Source organism: Mya arenaria, chromosome 9, assembly GCF_026914265.1.
Source record: "Mya arenaria isolate MELC-2E11 chromosome 9, ASM2691426v1".
NCBI classification, from domain to species: Eukaryota; Metazoa; Mollusca; class Bivalvia; order Myida; family Myidae; genus Mya; species Mya arenaria.
In genome coordinates, this window is record NC_069130.1 from 48,599,125 (window position 1) to 48,615,610 (window position 16,486).

Below are 16,486 nucleotides of genomic sequence, written 5' to 3' on the forward strand. Positions count from 1 at the left end.
CCTTCTAATTTACACTATCATAGGCATCCATAGATCTCATGTAGCATAATTCAATGGTAGAATAGTAAAATGCCTCCTAATTCACACCATTATAGGCACACAAAGTTCACATGAGGCATAGTTGAATTGCAATATAGTAAAATGTCTTTTAGTTAATACCATCATAGATACCAACAGTACACATGTGGTGTAATTAAATGGCCGTATTAGTCAAATGCCTTCTAATTCATACCATCATAGGTACCCACAGTACACATGTGGTGTAATTAAATGGCAGTATTAGTAGAATGCCTTCTAATTTATACCATTATACGTATCCACAGTACACATGTGGTGTAATTAAATGGCAGTATTAGTAGAATGCCTTCTAATTTATACCATTATACATACCCACAGTACACATGTGGTGTAATTAAATGGCAGTATTAGTAGAATGCCTTCTAATTTATACCATTATACGTACCCACAGTACACATGTGGTGTAATTAAATGGCAGTATTAATAGAATGCCTTCTAATTTATACCATCATAGGTACCCACAGTACACATGCGGTGTAATTAAATGGCAGTATTAGTAAAATGCCTTCTAATTAATACAATCACCCACAGGAAACATGTATTAATATGACAATATAGTAAAAATGCCTTATTTTTTAAACTACCATACAATGTAGATACAGTGGAAACTCACTGAACCGGACAAGTTCCGGACTGGGCAAAATTTCCGGTTTAGTGAGGATTCCGGTTTAGTGAGGATTTGATGTACGGAGTAAGTTTACTCAAAATATTAACTGAGTTAACCTTTAAAGGGAAGTTGAAAACTGGAATAAAATAAAAACACATAAAGATAACATTATTTTACATCAACAATGGTTCAAGTAACTTGAAATAATGCATAGAATATATATGTATATTCATTAATATATCAATGTGCATGTGTTTGTAACATTACAGATACAGTTTATATCATTGTTCATGTACATGTATCTTTACGCTTCTAGTGTGACACATAATGTTTAGTCAAGGTAATTCTTCTACATTACTTAAAGAATGTGTCCAGTGTCATCTGTTTCTGAGCACTACATTTTGCTTTCACAATCTTAGTTTGCGTTATGGCATAATGTCCTGCACCTTATCGAGGTAGTCACTATCAACACATGTAGCAAAGTTCTTTGTATATTTGTTTAATGCTTGTTAAGTATGTTTGATAGTTTAATTAATGCAGCGCTCTAATTTGATTCAATCATAGAAGTCTTTAGATAAAACAACCCTCCAAAATGATCACTTAATAACCGTTTCTAGTTCTTTATTTTCTGCAACAAACAAATTAATGTTTCAATCAATTTTCTTTTCACAAGTTTGATTATCGTTTGATTATCAAGCAATTATCGGGTTAACACAACATCACAGGTGCAATATTTAACGACGCACCGGCTGTCAAAACAAAGTGACAAAGTGACATGCGATTCGCCAATTCCTAATACACAAAATCATTTTGACATGTTTGAACAACTATACGTCCGGTTTTGCGAGGTAAAATTACGTTGACAACTAACAAATTTTCTCGATTTTTTGTCCGGTATGCGGAATTCCGAGGTTTCGGTTTTGTAGGGATTATTTTACATTGAAAATAGAAGGGGAAAATCGGGACTCTGAAAAAAGTCCGGTATCCCGAGGATTCCGGTTTTGTGGAGATCCGGTTAAGTTAGTTTCCACAGTATTATGCTTCTAAATTCTTTAAGGCAGTAGTATTTTTCAGCATGTGGAATGTTACTGAATATTGCATGTCAGTTATATTGCTCAGTATTTCCCTTCAAACGGATTTCCACCAATCAGAGTCCTCAGTTCTCAGCAATTACGGACACCACAGACTTGTATGCCTGAAAATAGTGCTATAAGTTGAGTCAAGCATTGGACAGATATAAATGTTTATGCAATGAGATTGAAACTCTTAATGCAAACAAAAATTCTATTATTACTTCAAAATAATTACAAAATAACAACAGCATCACATGTTTCCCAGTAGAACAATGGCAAGAGGAATAACTCCCAAAATATATTTTAGTCATGAAAAATGCTGATCAAATATTTTACAATCTGCTACACACGTGTCAATGGTCAATTTGTCATTGCCGATATGTCAACATTTAATTCTTTTGCATAGCAAGAATAAAATCAGTGGACCCTACCTATGCTATGAGAATACTTTTTTTATTATCCGCATAAAGAGATTTGTTAACATTTTATAGGGTCAGATATCTTTGTTTTTTATTTCGAGTGCAATGTGAACAAAAAGGTTGTTAAAATTGGAAAACTCTGATGAAAGCTCTAATGTTAATAACTACTTGTTAACCAGATGTTTGTCAGCGAAATCAACAATATCCAGCCTGCCAACACTTATGAAACAGTTCTAAGAAAGAAAGAGTTGTTGGAATGTTGATGACTGTTTATGACAATGACAAGCCAAAAAAACAACAACTGAGTGTGACCTTGACCTTTAATCTACAGACAATGGCCTAGCACATGACACAGTGTCTTCCTATGGTGAACACTTATTTCATTTTTTTAACTCCACCATCATGGCCAAATTACAGCCTGAAGAAGTCAAAATACAAGGGATTGTCAGCAATGACTCTTCAGTGTGACCTTGACCTTTGACCTACAGATATGGATCTTGTACCTGACATGTGTCTTCTCAAGATGAACTTTTGTGCCAAATTATTTTAAAATCCCCAATGCATGGCCAACTTCTAGCCCAGACAAACACAGGCACGTCAACTGAAACTCCATTGTGACTACTATGCAAAGCTCGCTCCAAGTGGCTCTTCCTCAAACAGGCTTGACAACAATCTCATCGCAAGCAGATTCGACAAAAAATTTCCATTTTGAGGAAAAGCTCTAGTAACGTAATGTCATGTTTGGGTTTACAACTTTCTGTCAAAAGCACATCGATTGCCAGTTGCTGTTCCGTTTTTGGTCATAAAAGTAAGTAAAAAAAACTCAATTTCAACAATTATGTTTGAATAAAAATGAAGCAAACATAAAATCTGGGAGTGAGTCACTGATGCTAAAAATACAAAATGACAAACCCTAATACTAACCTTGGATGACGATACCGCCATGAAGCGAATGTAGACACCAGGAACTGTTTCCATGGCAACAGAGTAGCGTAAAGGACTCACACTGACTACGATCTCTTGGTCGTATTTCTCACCTAAGATAAGACAAGATAAGATACATAGATTTGGTTTGGCAAGATAAGTTAATATTGTAACAAAAATCCTGTAGAGCTTTTGAACTAACTACATGCAAGGATATTCTGTGAGGGTTGATATAAAAGCATATAAGATTCAACTGTGTTATCTTTACAACGCCTTTAATACAAAGTAGTTGCAGAGTTGGAAGTTCTGACACTGAATAATGAGATGCAAGATTTGACAAAGGAAAACATGGTTATTCAAGTTACTTTAGCCTAGAAACGGTTTGCACATTATATAAAAAGTGTTTTTTCTTTCAACTGTGCTGCTATTGTTTGTTTGTTGTTAGTATAAAGCATTTTAAGAGACAAATGTTAGAATAAGAGAATTGTTTAGCACAATATAAACATAAACTACTACAAGATAATCTATGAATCAAACAAGAGATGTTTGTCAAACATTATGACCCTTAAAGGCCACTTTGCCAAAAGCATGTGGACATTTGAAAAAAGTTGTGTTTTTCTAGAAGAGATGCATTGATTATGAATGCAAAAAGTGAAGGTGTGGACAAACATTTAAAACTTAAACAGCAGTTTCCATGAGACTGACCATCGAACTTGACCTTTAACCTACTGACCTAAACTAAAGGGCTCATCTACTTGACCAGGACAAACTACTGCTGAAGTTTCATGGTTCTTGCTGCGGACAAACCCAACTTGGTCTCCCATCCGACATACAAACCAACATTTGCAAACCTATTTACCCTTTTTTTTTTAACAAGGGCATGAAAATCAAAACTATCAAAAGTTTACAACAAAACCACCACCATACCAATTCCAACTACCTATGGATTTCTTCTTGCCAAATCGGGTGTTTAATTTGGTTGCTATGGTTTCCATCTGCTTGCCAATGATAATACAGGATCCCAAAACCTGAAGTTTGAAAATAACATATACAGTGAGAATACAACACCTTTGAAAAAAAAGCATCTCATTCACATATCGATTACAACAATAATCTGGTGTGTTTCCGTCAATCTAGAGGCATACTAGAGCTAGAGTTAAAGACCTTACTACACTTCAACATATTGTCACTTGTAGCATGTGTACTAAATTTGATATGAATATCTCAAATTAGTTTGAAGGGACTCTACACCAGATTGGCACCAAAAAAAGTTTTTTTCTGTAACAAATCTCGGGACATTTATTTAATCAAAATGTTTTAGTCTTTGATATCATAATTTAAAAAAAAATACTGAAATGTAAAAAAATAAATCGAGTCAGAGTCCGGTTTCTAACCGGTGTCGTCAAAATTGCAGTCCAGTGTTGTATCCACTGTGCTACGAAAGCTTACCCTAAACGTTTGAAATATTTCAGCTATATAATTAACTTCGTAATATCACGTGATAACATCTACTAGCCAATCACACATAAGGAATGAATTCTACTAGGTAGACATACCTAGTAATCTTTTTTAATGAAAAAAATACGAAAAAACTGCGGGAAATAAATCTATTGTAAACTATGCGGTACTTCAGTTAGTAAGTTTATTGTACACATCGATACCAAGTTTACGTCAGCTTTCGACATTTTTTAATTTTTTCGCTATTTCATCATACGGAGAACAGCCTTGTGGTGAATTCTTGGTCTTGTTGTATTACACTTGACTGACAATCCAGGGCTCCCGGGTTTGATTCCCAGCCGCACGTGTGAGACACTTATTAAAGAAATATAAAATTATTTGAAACCTGCATATTTTTCATGGCAGTCACCATGGAAACAGTGGGCGTGTCTTGCAAAATGAAATTATCTCGGTACACCAACTCCCCATCTATGTAAACATCTGTACGGTTCTCATAACTGAAATTGTTTGAATGCATTGCAATTTAATATATTGAATGCTACAAATTAAACAATCTGATGGGAAGCAAGAGTTGTAAGAACAGTGAAATTTTCAGGTTTAAAAAGAAGGCACCGTTAGCCATAAAAACTACCACAAAGAGTTCCTTATAATGGTACAATGTAACTAAGATCTTAACCTGTGATGGAGATGGTATCAAATGTCAGCTTACCTACTTCTACCAAGTATAACAACACAAACATTTCATAAAGACAGTATTCCAAAATGTATGCTAAAATTGTATCTAATGATAAACAGAAGTGAGCCTAAAATTAAGTATTAATGCTTAACTCTTTATTGAGGAAACTCAAAATATTTTATTGGCAAGTAATAACCTTGTTTGCTTTTGTTTTTTATTCATATTTTTTATCAAATTGTACATATTTACATTGACATATTTGATTTGTAAAAGTAATATTATAATAAATATTGGTTAAACCAAAGACATTTCAACCTTCCGGTCCCTAAAACACAGTGTAAAGTCTTACCTTGTGAGCTGCCAGAGTTCATTGAGAGCCACCCTCCCTCCTATCACCCAGTCTAGGTAAACTAAGCTGCTCTCCGATGTCATGTTGAAGTCCTGATGGAAGAAGTTTGGGATGATTGTTCAGAAAAAATCATAATGTGTTAATGTCATTATTGTTTAATTTTCAAATATTTAAAACTCACAGTGATTCATGTACATATTAATTTTGTGCTCTACAGTTCTTTTTTAAAAATCCATAGACAATTGTTTCGGTTGAGCTTCTTTTATTTAAATATAGGACCATGTCATAACCATCTTTAACCTTTAAAAGTTTTCTTTTTTGTGTTTTTTCTTTAAAAGTAAATAATGATTGCATTAAAATGTTGTTAACTTAAAATTGTCAGCAATTTTCCATTATCTTGTTACACAGCAGTTTTGCAGTACATCTCTGATATTGAGGTAAAGTAGTAAATCCATTGAATAACTAGAGATTGCTTTTTTGAAAAAGCGCATGTCTCCCCCATTGTGTGGTCGTAGGTGAGAAATAATCAATGATGGATCCCAAAATCAATAGGGGCCATCAACTAGTCATGACTAACTGGCATACCAAGTATGAAGTTCCTGGGTGTAAACGTTCTTGAGTTATTGAGCAGAATCCGGTTCTTCACCTCAAGGTCAGTGACGTTGACCTTTGACCAACTGATTGCAAAATCAACTAGACATCATGACCAACCTCACTTCAAAGTTTGGTGAACCTAGATCAAAGCATTCTCCTGATATTGCACGGAAATATTTATTTACATTAGAGGTCACAGCGACGTTGACCTTTGACCTTGTGACCCCCCAAAATATAGGAGTTTTCTAAACCTCATGATCAACCTCCCTACCAAGTTTGGTGAACCTAGGTCAAACCATTCTCAAGATATTGAGCGGAAATGTTTTTTACATTGGGGGTCGCCGCGACCTTGACCTTTGACCTAGTGACCCCAAAAACAATAGGGATCTTCTACACCTCATGACCAACCTCCCTACCAAGTTTGGTGAACCTAGGTCAAACCGTTCTCAAGATTTTGAGCAGAAATGTTTTTTATATTGGGGGTCGCCGCGACCTTGACCTTTGACCTAGTGACCTCAAAAACAATAAGGATCCTCTACACCTCACGACCAACCTCCCTACCAAGTTAGGTGAACCTAGGTCAAACCATTCTCAAGATATTGAGCGGAAATGTTTTTTACATTGGGGGTCGCCGCGACCTTGACCTTTGACCTAGTGACCCCAAAAACAATAGGGATCCTCTACACCTCACGACCAACCTCCCTACCAAGTTTGGTGAACCTAGGTCAAACCATTCTCAAGATATTGAGCGGAAATGTTTTTTACATTGGGGGTCGCCGCGACCTTGACCTTTGACCTAGGTTCACCAAAAACAATAGGGATCCTCTACACCTCACGACCAACCTCCCTACCAAGTTTGGTGAACCTAGGTCAAACCATTCTCAAGATATTGAGCGGAAATGTTTTTTACATTGGGGGTCGCCGCGACCTTGACCTTTGACCTAGTGACCCCAAAAACAATAGGGATCTTCTACACCTCATGACCAACCTCCCTACCAAGTTTGGTGAACCTAGGTCAAACCATTGTCAAGATATTGAGCGGAAATGTTTTTTACATTGGGGGTCGCCGCGACCTTGACCTTTGACCTAGTGACCCCAAAAACAATAGGGATCTTCTACACCTCATGACCAACCTCCCTACCAAGTTTGGTGATCCTAGGTCATGCGGTTTTCCAGTTATCGATCGGAAACGAAGTGTGACGTACGGACGGACTGACGGACTACCGGACTACCGGACTGACGGACAGGGCAAAAACAATATGTCTCCCCCAGAGAGGGGGAGACATAATGAATAAAATAACCCATCAGATAAGGCCAAGCAGATGGCATGGAACTCATATATAGGGGAGATATTCTAACTGAAACATGCAATATGATTGCAGAGTGATGGATTATTAACATTGGATATAGGATTGTTTTCAACAATTGTTATCTTAAATTCCCTAGGTAGTCAGATTTATTATTTAACCTTTGTTTCACTTAAAAACTTTCCCAAAGCCAAGTGTGCAGCCACTTGTTTCTGTTAAAATGCTGAGGTTCTGTTAAAATGCTGAGGTTCTGTTAAAGACTACAAGATCAGACGGAACACAGAGCAGGGCATACTATTGTCCCGCGATGATCTGCTTTGTTATTAAACCTTAATGTGCCCTTACCTGTTTCTAATAGAACCCTGAGTCTCTGTAATAGACTATAGGATCTGACAGAACACAGAGCCAGACATCTTCTTAAACCCCCTTAGTGGTCTGCTTTGTTATAAAATATTTGTCCAACTTTCCCAAAGCTAAGTGTGCCCTTACCTGCTTCTGAGAGAATGTCAAGTTTCTGAAGCAGACAACAGGATCTGACAGAACACAGAGCCAGACATGACCTTCTAAAATTCCCTTGGAGGTCTGCTTTGTTATTCAATTATAAACCTTTGCCAAAACTTCCCAAAATTAAGTATGCCCTTACCTGCTTCTGAGAGAATGTCGAGTTTCTGTAGCAGACAACAGGATCTGACATTACACACAGTAGGGCATGGTCTTCTACTGTTCCCCTAGTTGTCTGTTTTGTCGTTAAGGCATCTTCACAATGGTAAACCTAAGAATAAATATTATTCACAATACATATTGTTAATCAGAAATAAAATCTGGATTACATGGCAACATGTACATGTTTTAAGATATTGAGTTCTGTTCTGTAAAACTAATGCAGCATCGTTTGAACTTCAGATCTGACCTAAAGTTGTGTTCTAAGGATGCTCATAATTAAACCTTTTGAATCAATGTGCCAAGTTTTTTCTATGTTAAAATCAGACAATCCAGACACAGTGTAGTTCGACCTCTTTAAACAACTTTGACCTTAAAACTAAGAATCTAAGAATCAGTCCCATCAAGCCATTTGATAGTGTTGGCAAGTTACATCTAACTGACATTTAACTGTGACACTGGTCAACTTGTTTGTATATTCTCTAAACAAATCACAAATTGTTATTATATTACCCACTAAGCATTAGCAGATAAGCTGTTATGGTTTCAGTTAAGTACAGCAATCTTCAATTGATGGCAGCCATCTCACCAAGCAAAGTTTAAAACTCAGTGTTTTACTAGGCAGAGTTTAACTTACCTTTGTAGATTCCTGACCAGTTATTACTGCACAACAGTGAGGTTTCACATGGAAGGTCATCTCAATACCATCTCCTCCAACAAGCCCTCCGCCAAACGTGACTGGATACACCCATATACTGTTGTTTTCGCTGGCATGTGATGGGATCATCAGTTTCAACTTGAATAAAAGATAAAGTGTTTGAATAAACCTATATTAGCAAATTACTACCGGTACACTCCTACGCACAGGGTAAAGAAGGTAGAAATTTCAGCTCTCTATATTATGCTTATCAAATATTGCTCTCCCTGAGGCAATTCCTGATCACTATGCGCAAGAGTGGGTATATTTTTCTTTAACATGAACTAGACACCTGTGTGTCCAATTTCAATGCAATATATGAGTAGAATAATAAAGGCCCATAATTTGCATTATATTCATATTAGTGTTATCTAACTTGATTAATTAAGCAGGTTTGATAGTTGGGAAATACATATCTAACATTTCAATGATAGAATTGATGCATTTGCTGAAATAATGACTTATAGGTGGTTACATAAAAAAAAACTTAACCAAGGTGTGACACCGAGAGAGACAGTGATGCTAGGAATGGTTGTATAACTCTCCTTATTGTTTGAATAGTCAAGCTAAAAGTGAATTGCCATTCGCCTTCATTTACCAACTCACCTGCCTTGAAATGTAATTGCGATATTTCCATATCTTGGCTATCATTACTTATTTATTTAATTCCAAAATAAAGCATACATATACAATAGCACGCCAGACTAGAGGAAGAACTTATAATGTAAAAGTCAATGTTCATTTGGAATTAATTTTGAAAATAATATTTAAAATATAGGTCAGTAGCATTATATTTTTTATTCTTTTTTTTTTCAATGAATTTGTCTGCAACAACATGTTGTCACAAACAGCATATAATATGTAATATTTAAGCCTTAAAGATTTATCAGAACATGAAAATGATATTGAAAATTTCTTACTGGGTAAGAGTTGATGAGGGATGTGACATTTGCTTTTGAAAATTCATTTTCTTGTTGACATTCCTGAAATGATTCCACAACCACACATCCTTTCCCCTTCGCTTGATGTCTCTTTTCCACTGAAAACTGAGTCATCTTTGCCTGTAAAACAAACATGGACACGGTGTAAATAGCTTTAAAATGATACTGATATAAGAACGACTACTCATGAACTAGTGGAATAAGGGTGATGTTGTCAGACCTAGAATGTGAATCCCTTGAAAGCTGCAGTAATGCTGTCCGGGTGACTATGCTCTTCAAGATATACAAGAGCCGTCGTAAGACAGCGCACTCGACTACGCTGCTTTGACTTAGAATACAATAACAATGTAATAATACCAAGTTTGGTCTCTTTATGTCAAACCTAACTAAATTTATTCGATACATAAGGTGACTTTGATGCTGCCCTCCCACCAGCCCGCCCAAACAATGACGCAAGTCATTCAAATAAATTGATTTCCCATTATGAAAATGTGGTTACGAATATACAAATATGCCTTTCAAAGGAAATTAAAAAAAAATAATATATATATAATTTTTTTTAAATCAAGGACCATAATTTGTATTTAGGCTTAAAACGGAGTTATGTTTCTTGTTGTAAGATGGTCGTAAATAATTTTGAATTTTATTAAGTGCATTTAATGACGGTATAGAAGTTTTTTTTATTAAAGTCCCAACTTGAACTTGAAGTATTAAGTCAATTGAACTAAGGATATAGAAATTATTAATAAATATTCCAACTTGCCCTAAAACTTTAACCTAAGTTCCATAGTCAATCAGGGGCCATAATCTGTGTAATGAATAATATGGAGTTATCTAAGCTCATCATGTGATGGCCCTGAACAACTGCATGAAGTATTAAGTCAATTGAATGTAGGGTATTGGACTTATAACTGAAAATCCCAACTTTCCCTAAAACTTTAACCGGACGCCCACGCCCACGCTGGGGCGAGAAGTATAGCCCACCTATTCTTCGAATAGTCGAGCTAAAAATGGAAGAAGGACTACATTATACAATGACCATTTTTTATCATAGATAGACTGAACACATATAATGAATTTCAACTCATTGTTTAATTGTTAAAATGCACATCATAAATAGAACATAGTTACTGAGTGATTTCTGTTTTGGAAATTAAATGTTTTATTGACTTTAATGTGTTGTGACCATGTGTTGTGACCATGCTCAAAGTCAATGATCATCATTCCATCCACAAAAAATCAATATTATTATTAATTAATTATAAAAAATTGTACCTGATACTTCTGATACTTATAGCTTTAAATTACTTATGTGTGGAAACGAGCCAGTCCAAGACCTATACATGTAGCACATTGTTTGAAGACTGAATTCGGCACAAAAAACAACATACTGTGGTATCTTTTGCTCCAGAAGTCATTTATCTTCACGATCATGCTCTACAATAATGAATTTCTATTCATCAAATCCATCAATGTGCAAATAAATGTTTTTACCATGCTTGTGAAAAAAGAGAGTGAGACAAATAGGTCCCTTACCAAATTGGCCGCTAAGACATTTCGGTTCGGCCATTTCGGCCCCATAAAAATATTGACCCTTGACTTTTAGGTCCCTTAATTTTATTTTAGTTAATTTTTCATCTTAAATACAATGAAAACAGCATAAATTTTCAAATTTTATTTCAATAGAAGTTGCAATGAGATCTGTAAATTCTAGGGATGCAAACGGATATTAGAATATTCGAATATTCGATCGAACGTTTGGTATTCGAATGTCAAAATAGGTATTCGAATATTCGATGTTTTTGTTGAATTAATAAATTAATAAACTTTTTGCCTACAACTGTCATCTTCGTCTGTCTTGTTTTTACAACGATGGACCCCTAATGCCATAGGTGTGAACTTGATGACACTATACACGCGTCATATCGCCGGGAACTATAAACAGTCCCCGTAATTTTGCATTTACTGGCTGTTAGACAAGTGACATAAAACACATTCCAATTATTTTGGGTACATTTAAATGACCATGCCAATTAAGAGTTTAAGAGATCGGCCTTTATACCAATGTTTTGTCTTCATTGCTTATCAAGCTTGGCGATATTGCTCAAATCGCCTTGATGATATGAAGGACATGTGCTTTAAACTGTTTCCATGTTTTCAATATAACGCTCTTGCGTACAAAAATTAACTGTATGGTTTAACGTTTAAGGATATATGTCCTGTATTGTTGTACAATACCTACAAAAATTAACTGTATGGTTTAACGTTTAAGGATATATGTCCTGTATTGTTGTACAATACCTAAGGCAAAAGCGACGTTAAGTCATGGTGTCATTTTCTATAAATATATTTCGTAAATATCAATCCCAGAACGAGGCTGCAAGTCCCACGTTGGCACATATCGTCATTTAACCGGGAGAAACGCAATTCCCTGATCTTATATTGCATTGTTTACAAAAATGAACGCAGAGGTTTTGTTTTTTTTCAAAGATATATCGCTTTTTCTTGGGATATATTTTGAAAATGGGGAAATTCAGAGGCTAATTTGTGGAACAATAATGGTCCGTCGCGTGTACCAAATACGACCAGGAAGGGTAACAGGGCCCCCACTATTACGTTAGTGAATAATAATAGTTTACTACAATTCTTAAAGGTTCATTTTGGTGTTCGAATATTCGAATATTCGATCGAAAGAATTACCGAATATTCGAATATCACTTTTGCCATTCGTTTGCATCCCTAGTAAATTCATATAAAGACATATATTTATGAAAGTCATTTAAGATTATTTCGTGGATTGATATGTTGTCAATTATTACAAATATCCCGGAACAACCTATTTTAGACCACAACCTATTTTCGACCGCCCCCTGAAAATAGGTAAAACACTTCTATTTTGCGTCACTTCAGGTACAAATAAGCTCCAATTGTTAACCATAGCAGTAGAATTATCAGAAAACTTCATTTGAAAAATAATGGGAATGCTAGTGTTAAAAAAACTTCAGTTTTACTTGAAACAACATCAATAAGTCAAATTTTAAATAATGCCAAATTAAACCCTTCATTTAAAATGATTTCACATGTAAAATACTTCTTTTTAAATCGTGTTATTTTTGTTTGCCAGATTTTACATATCTAACAAAGCCTAAAACCTATGCCCTATCGTTTTCTAAGTATAGTGCACAACATTAAAAGCACATCAAAATATGGTATGTTGCTTATTCTAAAATTAATGAAATTTATCTACATGTAACTATATTGAATTGCAATTGGGCTCTCAGTTATCATAAAAGTATACATATTGCAGCCTAGGCAGGTCATATGAGGCTTATTCAGAGTTGGACCAGTGATAACAGGGTTCATGATGGGTGAATTGATCATTTTGTACCCATGTGAAAGCCATTAGAAGGGATGATGCATTCCTTTCCCATTCTTCTGGTGATAAGTAGCTAAATAGTGACTGTATGACAAATATGTAAATATTTAATTACTTTTTTTAAAATAAAATAAACAGTTTAAACAAGTTATACAAATTAAAATGAAAAAAATATTGTGCACAAACTTTTGTTGTGAAGTATAGTTAAACTTCATGGTCGAAAACAGGTTGTATCTAGGTCAAATATAACATGTGACAGACCCCATTTTGGATTCAAAATGTAAACAACAGACGATTGAAACATATTTTATTTTTTTGTTTTTTGAAAGATGAATGATTGCTTTAAATGGTGCACACAAACATTTATCTTTTATTATCACTTATTTATGATTGAAATGTAAATAATCCTTAGGCGGTCGAAAACGGGTTGTTCCGGGATACAGTAAAATCCAAAATACGACCCACTGTGGAAATAAGCATGTATGCGGCATTTGAAAGTAACTACTATTTACAATGATCGCACTGTGGGAACGATGCAGCACTAATTCGACAGTTTGTAAATATCTCTGTTAACTCATGTCATGTCGTAAAAACATGGACTGAATTTGTTGCAGTTGTTCGTGGAAGTTGTTTACTTTAGGGCGGTGTTGCAGTAAAATAATCCTCGTACCAATAAACACCGTAAGGGTTGGGTATAAAAGACTGACAGGACCGGACCAACGGAATCCTCCGTACCGATCCGGAAAAGAAAGACGGGTATAAAAGACTTGCCGGAATCTTCAGAATTTTGATTGTGTATAAAGACTGGCTGAAACAGATCATTTGATTGAGCTTCGACTTCAATGTTTTGGTTTATGATTTTATCCTTTCCTGTTTATGATCTTTTCTTTTCTGGTATTTCCTTATGGAACAAAATTAAGTTGCCATCTTGTATCGCAAAGACTAAGAAATTACCTGTTTTAAAATTGCTATTAAAGAATTTTTTTTTAGACAATTTGGCATAATAAGTTATGCTATTAAAAGTTGTTGTCTTTTATTATTTATATATTCAAAGATTTTCAGTAAAGGAACTATTTTAACTATTTTAACTTAACCTCGCATTTTATAAGTACTACATACTGTCATATTCATACTATATTGTGATAATTAAATTTAACATCCTCAACTTTATTATATCTGTGCAATTTCGATTACAGCTATATATTATTACTTAAATATGCAATGCCTCCCTATGCCAAGCCACCAAAACAAAGGACCACAATGGAAATAAGAGTTTCTCTTTTTTGTGTCATCCTTGGTTCGGTGTGCCTTTCATGGCTATTGATAATATCATGTATGTATAATGTTATTTACTATACATGTTGTTTATTTTAAATGTCCATGTATGTGCATTCCTTACTGAAATAAATCTATCTATCTGTACAACAATTAGGCAAAAAATGCCATCCGGGAAATGACGGTGTAGGCATTTTGCATCCGATATCCCACTCGTCATTTACCCGTTGGTACCCGGGTACCTGAATGAAATAACGAAGATTATTCAAGTCATAGAATATGCAAATGATCGAAATTTCTCATTTTGTTCATTTTATATATATCTGATCATACTGAAATCGATTATAAAAGACTGGCCGACCTGAAAGGTGTATTAAAATATGAATTGTTTTCTGAAGTGCATTTTATAATTCGAATACAATTTGTAAACAAAACCTTTTAACAGTGTGCAGCAAATGTCCCCGTTTCATGTTTGCTAATTACATATGATCCAACATCGGTTTCAGATAATGATTATAAATATTTTATAATGTACAAAAGAGACAAATTCAAAGGTTTTTTCTATTTTTAATGGAGTGGTTGCGTGATATGAAGTCAAGTAATTTACGTGTTACTGCCGAGTTATTGTTTGACATGTACATTTATTCTGAGAGAATAAATTAATTATTGGTCCCTGATTTATTTGAGCTATTTTGATGTACCTTTCTCTGTACGGGTTTCTTTTTAATGAGTATATTGTTCACTCCGTGTCTTTCCAAACATTATCAAGTATTATATGCAACGTATGTATTATATACAGTTAATACTTATATTCAATTATATGTTAATTGTTGTTTGTTGTTGTTATTATTATGATTTGGTACGGAAATGGTCCGGTGGTGGTGGTGGTGTTAGTAGTTTATACTCCGGGTCCCGGCGTGAGCACATTGAAGGGTCCCAGAGTGACAGTTCAACCACCGCACACCTATCCTGGGCAGACTATCACGCGGTTAACCAGTACTAGGTGCCTTCACCTCTGCAAGGAACTGACAACTTCTGTACATGCCAGGGGCAGTGGTACAGTGCGAATAGTCGTAGAAAGGATTTCATAACTAATCACAACAGAAGTAACCTGTCCGCCCGGGAATCGAACCCGGGTTGTCCGATTCACAGTCCAACGCTCTACCGATTGAGCTAACCGGGCGGACACGGAAATGGTCCGGTTTGGCCAGTCTTTCATTTTATATACAATCGAAATTCTGAAGACTTCCGAACTATTTCCGGACCGGTACGGAAATTTCCGTTGGTCCGGAATGGTCAATTTTGGTCAATACTAAACTGCTGACCGATTAGCTGACCATATAGAAATAGAAGAGAGTTGCTGACCAATTGCTGACCATATAGACAAAGAAGGAAAACACATGAAGTTTTGATATTTAAGATTTTTCAAGACATATTATGTAAAATTTATTTTATATACTCCTTATAGTGTAAGAATAGACGGATGTTTGTCTGTTTTTTTTTTGTTTTTGTTTTTTTTTGGGGGGGGGAATTGCATTTCAATGAAATGAATTGAGTTGTTTTTTGCTGGTTTGTTGAAAATATGTGAAATATATCACGGTTTTAATTACGATGTACAGTACAATTATTTGAAAGCAATATTTTTAATTGTTAATGTAGCTTTAAATGTTAGCTTCATTACCTGTGAAAAACTATCTGCACTACATCAAAGAACGATCAAAAGAATGGTGTTTGCCAAATCGGCATCGGTCATTTCAATTAAGAAATTATTTCTCTTTAATCTGTTGTATGTTCTAAGTTATTTTCTGAATAATAAGTCAATCATAGGCAAACTGTTGCTAATGAGTAAAGTTTGATAAGGATATATTTTATTTTTTTGGTCAAGAACATCACTTTCATAGTCATTGCAAAATATACTCAGAAAGATTGCCGTATTTTTCATTATTTTTCTGTAATTAGTGTGATTCCATTTGTAAATTTAAAGGATTATGTCTAGTGCAGTTTTGCGTTCTCATATAGTTTATTAAAGTAAAATATTGTTTTTAGCTGAAC

The 16,486-nt window shown here is 34.9% G+C and overlaps 1 protein-coding gene and 1 non-coding gene across 3 annotated transcripts; both read right to left on the reverse strand.

Annotated features, from left to right (window-relative positions):
- Window positions 1-1,743: 1,743 nt before the first annotated feature.
- On the reverse strand, window positions 1,744-13,806 carry LOC128246687 (uncharacterized). 2 transcript variants are annotated; one of them, XM_052965029.1, is made up of 9 exons: window positions 13,672-13,806; window positions 9,763-9,903; window positions 8,783-8,941; window positions 8,129-8,257; window positions 5,585-5,676; window positions 4,945-5,056; window positions 4,042-4,129; window positions 3,102-3,214; window positions 1,744-1,880 (listed from the first exon to the last, which is right to left on the reverse strand). In XM_052965029.1, the coding sequence occupies exons 2-9, from the start codon at window positions 9,895-9,897 to the stop codon at window positions 1,842-1,844; spliced, it is 867 nt and encodes a 288-aa protein (XP_052820989.1). In that variant the 5' UTR covers window positions 9,898-9,903; window positions 13,672-13,806; the 3' UTR covers window positions 1,744-1,841. The 2 variants fall into 2 exon arrangements, with proteins under 2 accessions (XP_052820989.1, XP_052820990.1); XM_052965030.1 differs by lacking the exon at window positions 1,744-1,880 and having other exon boundaries at window positions 3,116-3,214; window positions 4,029-4,129.
- A 1,739-nt stretch (window positions 13,807-15,545) lies between these two features.
- Window positions 15,546-15,622, reverse strand: Trnah-gug (transfer RNA histidin (anticodon GUG)). Its single transcript has one exon. It is a non-coding gene; the product is annotated as a tRNA-His (tRNA).
- Between the last annotated feature and the right edge of the window lie 864 nt (window positions 15,623-16,486).